The 5,299-nt window shown below is 36.9% G+C and overlaps 1 protein-coding gene across 2 annotated transcripts in view; it reads left to right on the top strand.

Moving 5' to 3' along the window:
• Positions 1 to 26: 26 nt before the first annotated feature.
• The window catches only part of LOC110019155 (phospholipase D beta 1-like), a gene marked incomplete at its 5' end in the record, with an annotated part of 58,953 nt that continues 53,680 nt past the window's right edge, over positions 27 to 5,299 (top strand). For both annotated transcript variants that reach the window (XM_020716736.1, XM_020716735.1), the window contains 1 exon segment: positions 27 to 1,172. In XM_020716736.1, the coding sequence (XP_020572395.1) occupies positions 372 to 1,172 (801 nt within the window).

Here is a 5,299-nt window from a genome sequence, read left to right as displayed (position 1 = left end):
CTCACCCTATCCCCCCTTCCGATCCACCCGCTGCCGTTCGCCCGACTTATACGCCCTCTCCCTCTTCTTCCTCTTTATATCCCGTCGAAGAACTGCTCGCAAACATTCAAGTCTCGGATGCCCCTACAGCGCCACCGCTTATCTCCAACCATCCCACCTCCGTCCCCGAACACCATCCAGTGCACGGACACCGCCCAAGCCAATCCTTCTCCGAGAGCTTCTCCAACCACGGGTCGGCCTCCCCGCTTAGTGGATCGCAGCACTGGCAGATCGTTCCCGTTGGTGACCAGACCTTGCAGCCCTCTCTCAAGGTTCTCCTCCTGCATGGAAGCCTTGATATCTGGGTTTTAGAGGCGCGGAACCTTCCCAATATGGACATGTTCTCCAAGACCCTAGGCGACATGCTGGGCCGTCGGCTCACCAGCTCCCTCAGCAGCAAGCTGGAGCATGTATCTTCAATGACTAGCGATCCCTACGTGTCCATCACCGTCTCCGGCGCTGTTGTTGGCCGGACTTATGTTATCAGTAACAGCGAGTTCCCAGTCTGGGTGCAGCATTTCTACGTCCCGGTGGCACATCATGCTGCGGATGTCGTGTTCTTTGTTAAGGACAATGACATCGTTGGGTCTCAGCTCATCGGTTCTGTGTCCATCCCCGCTGAATGGATTTATTCTGGTGAGAAGGTGGAAGGCGTCTACCCGATTCTTGGTTCCAATGGGAAGCCTTGTAAGCCCGGAGCAACGCTGAAGTTATCAATTCAGTATTTCCCGATTGAGAAGCTTGGCATGTATTACCTAGGTGTTGGTGCCGGTCCTGACTATGGAGGAGTTCCAGGTACTTATTTCCCGCTTAGGAAGGGAGGGAAGGTCACTCTCTATCAGGATGCTCATGTTCCTGATGGTTGCTTACCTGACCTAAAGTTGGATCAGGGAGTGCGCTATGAACATGGAAAATGTTGGCGGGACATATTTGAGGCGATAAGCCAGGCTCGGCGTTTGATTTATATCACAGGGTGGTCGGTGTACCACACTGTTAAGTTGGTGCGGGATGCTGGTTCTGGACCTGGCTGCACGTTGGGTAGTCTTCTGAAATCCAAGTCGCAGGAGGGAGTGAGGGTTCTGCTTCTTGTGTGGGATGATCCGACTTCAAGGAGCATTCTTGGTTATCAGATAGTAAGTCTTCTTGCCCTTTGTTTCATGCTCTGCTTTTCTGTTCATCGCACTTAATCCATGTCTATACATGACTTGTGTTCTCCGTTGCCTTTATTTTCTTGATGATGCAGGTTTTCTTAGGACCGTTTGGCTAGAAATAGGATTTAGTAAATCTCTAAATCTTAATTTAATAAATGATGAAATTATAAAATCTTAAAAACTGTTTGTATGCCGCTGTTAAATGTAATCAAATTCAAATAAATTGTTTGTTTTTTTATCAAGATATAATATTTAAATGAATATAAGGACTAAAAACATCTAAATCTGTTAAATACCTTAAATATTGTTCTTCCTAGGATTTAAATTATCTTGCTAAACCCAAAAACACTGCAAAAAATGATTTATCCAACTATAGCTTTTAGATGCCTCAAAACAACTGATGGGCAATATTTTATGTAAATTTCATTTAAATCATATTTGAAATTGCATACGATAAAATTCTTTAGGGTCCACAATCCCTAATGTAGATGATTGATGGAAATTAAAAAATCCTTGTTTGAAAGATTATCAATTACAAAATGCGCTTGATTTCTTTTAATGTGAATTAAAAATATAGAAATATGCATTAAATGTTAATTTAGTGATTTCTTAAAAAAAGAAATCAATGTTGAACTTAAGTAATAAAAAAAGAGCAATTTGATTGGAATTTATGCCACAATTAGGAAAACACTCGTAGCTAATTTGGCTAAGGTCAATCACACTTACAAAACTCAATTCTATTTATGAGGATGAAAGATAATATAAATTCATCACATGGAGAAAAAATAGACCTCATATTGTTACAAGGAGATGACTTCCACTTAATGAACTCAACATCACACTAACACAAGTGCTTGAAGGGTATTAGAAATTTTCTTTAAGAAAAAGGAAAAAAAGAGACTAAAAGCAATATATTTATATTCATATTATCATATATTTTTTCTAGAGTCCTTTATTCCAAAATATTAAAAGAACATTAACTTCCAATAAAGAGTAATCACATAGTAAGGGTGAGTGACAATAAACATACAAATCAACTCTTAGAATTGAAATGGGATTTTTACAATTCAACCCCCAATAGCGGAATATAAATCCTATTTATTGATGTTTAGTGATATTCAAAGGATTATTTTGAGCATAGGCTATCACCAACAAAAGTTGAGAACCTTCACAAATTTTGAATTAACTATAGAAATTAACTACAAAGGCCCATAATATAATTATGTAATCAATTACAAGAATTGTATAATGTATGCTGCTTGAATTGCCTAAGAACTACTTACACTAAAATCAATTGAACCACTCCTAGCTCCATTTTCTAGGAGAGTCATTTATTTTAAGAGACAATAAGGATGGACACAATCCACCATAAAGTGAACCTTGCTATTCTGAGATCTTATGGTCCAATGATGTGGAGATCATCAGTCCAAGATGGCATGTCACTTCACAGTTCCCCATGGAATTTCCATGGCACAGGAAACTTAGGATCAATTAAGACTATTTAGAGTTGCTCATTGATTTGTATAGGGTCAACTGGAATAAACTCAAGTAAATTACCTGGCCATCTTAGCTCAACTAGGACAAGTAGAGCCTAAAGTATAATGTAAATTTTTTTAGTTTACTACAACAGTCTAAGGGTTGGGTCAGCAGTCCACTTAATTAACTAAGGGAGGCTAGGTTAGGGTCATTAGTACAAGTAAACTTAGTAAACACTAGGTCCTAGCTCAAGATAACCACTAGACTGCATATAAGGTGGCCTAGGGCAAGCCATCAACCAGTCTATGTTTAGTTAGGACTAGCTAAGGGAAAACTATTAGATCATTTAACTTAGTGAACACTAGGTCCTAGCACAAGATAACCACTAGACTGCATATAAGGTGGCCTAGGGCAAGCCATCAACCAGTCTATGTTTAGTTAGGACTAGCTAAGGGAAAACTATTAGATCATTTAGTCTCAGCAAGGAAGCTAGAGTCAAAGTCACTAAGAGTAATATGTTCAACCACGAACTCACATTTTTTCAACGTGATAAAATTTTTTGATGAGTTGGCGAAGAATATACATGATAACACGTTACATAATGTTGCCATTAAGAAAGAAAAAGAAAATGCTTTAGTTCATGTTAATATAAAAAATATAAAGCAATGACTATCCTAGAGAAGTAGATCGTGTCAACTTTAAAACATCGACGAAGTCTAGAATGCCAAATTTGTCTAGAACATGATAATATTTCACTCAGATTATTACACATTTGGGATAATGGAGAAAGATTTTCTTTCGATTAACCAAACAATTTTTTATTTCAAATCATTGAAATTTTATGATGAGTTGGTGAAAATATACATGATACACCTTACATGACATTGCCATCAAGAAAGAAAAAAATACATAAGTTCATGTTAATAGAAAACATATAGAGCAAACTATCTTAGAGAAGTGGATCATGCTGACTTCAAAACATCGACGAAGTCCAAAATGCCAAAATTTTTAGGAGCATTCTAATGTTTCACTTGGAATTTTATAAATTTGTGATAATGGAGAAATATTTTCTTTTGATTAGTGTCTCAATGAGAAATATTAGGTGAAATACTTTTTCCACTGGTAATAGATGTTTAAGATTAGATAGTTCTTATTTAAAATAGAGAATATTGACATTGGCGAAAATCACTATAGTATTGCAATGAAAGGAGGCAGTAAGAGTAGCAATACGATCCTCAATAGTTGACAACAATCTAACCTACAAATGGCTTTTAGTAAAGTGAAATACCTAATTTCTAAACTAGTTAGAATATGGGGGATGATACCAACAAGTATATTATTAGGGAACCAAGGTAGTGATAGTAGCACTCGACATATTAGAAGTCTCCATTTGATCATATGTTGGTAGCACAATTATGCTATGCATTCATGATATGATAAAAAGAGCTAATAAGTGGAAATTACAAGATGATTTTCTTTTTAATTTTGGATGTACTTTGAAGCAATTAAAAAAATTATGACAAAAAATTACAAGATTTGCAATATGCGGACAAGCCCACAAATATAATTTTTTGTCAATAAACATAAGAAAAATTGTCAATCCATAGCACTTGAGCCCAAAAGGTAGAAATAACAATATGAACAAGAACTTAGACCATAGCAAGTCAAGAGAATTTGGTAGTAGCACCATCAACTTATGGTAGTTTGTCAAAAATTGAACCCAATTAATATAATGTGGATTTGTTGATGTAATGTATCTTGAGATGAGGGAAAAACATCCAGATAGGGTTAGTGGAGGGTTTCTCAAAATTATCAAATACTGTAGTCCACTAAAAATGTAAATCATTCGCATGGTATGCTCGTCTAGAGAACATCCTATAATAATACGATGATAATCTAATAAGCACATGATGCCTATTAAACAACAACAACAACAACAAAGCCTTAATCCCACTACGTGGGGTCGGCTACATGAATCCTTTTTCTCCATTGCGTCCTATTTAGTGTCATATTTTCATTTAGTTCTAGTAAATTAAGATCATTTTTAATACAATAAGCCCAAGTCTTCCTAGGTCTACCTCTGCCTTTCTTAACACAAGTCGAATTTAAAACATCTACTCTCCTAATCGGATCATCTAATGGTCGACGTTTAATATGACCAAACCATCTAAGACGACTTTCTCTAATTTTGTCTGTCACAGGAGCTACACCAACCCTATCACGAATATATTCATTCCGCATTTTGTCTCTAAGTGTAAAGCCACTCATCCACCTAATCATTCTCATCTCGGCAACACTTAACTTATTATTATGCTTCGCTTTTAAAGGCCAACCTTCAGCGCCATAGAGCATTGCAGGTCTCACCACCATCTTATAAAATTTTCCTTTCAGTCTTAGCGGTACTTTTCTATCACACAAAAGGCCCGAAGCATTCCTCCACTTCAACCAACCAACTTGAATTCTACTATTAACATCCCCATCTATATCACCATCGCTTTGAACAACGGACCCAAGATATATAAATCGTTCACACCTTTTAATAATTTGATCACCCAAAGTCACACATCTGTCACTAGAGCTATTACTACTAAAATTACATTCCATGTATTCAGTTTTAGTTCTACTTAAACGAA

Source organism: Phalaenopsis equestris, unplaced genomic scaffold (genome assembly GCF_001263595.1).
Source record: "Phalaenopsis equestris unplaced genomic scaffold, ASM126359v1 Scaffold000053, whole genome shotgun sequence".
NCBI lineage: Eukaryota > Viridiplantae > Streptophyta > Magnoliopsida > Asparagales > Orchidaceae > Phalaenopsis > Phalaenopsis equestris.
This window is presented reverse-complemented; position numbering and strand designations above follow the sequence as displayed.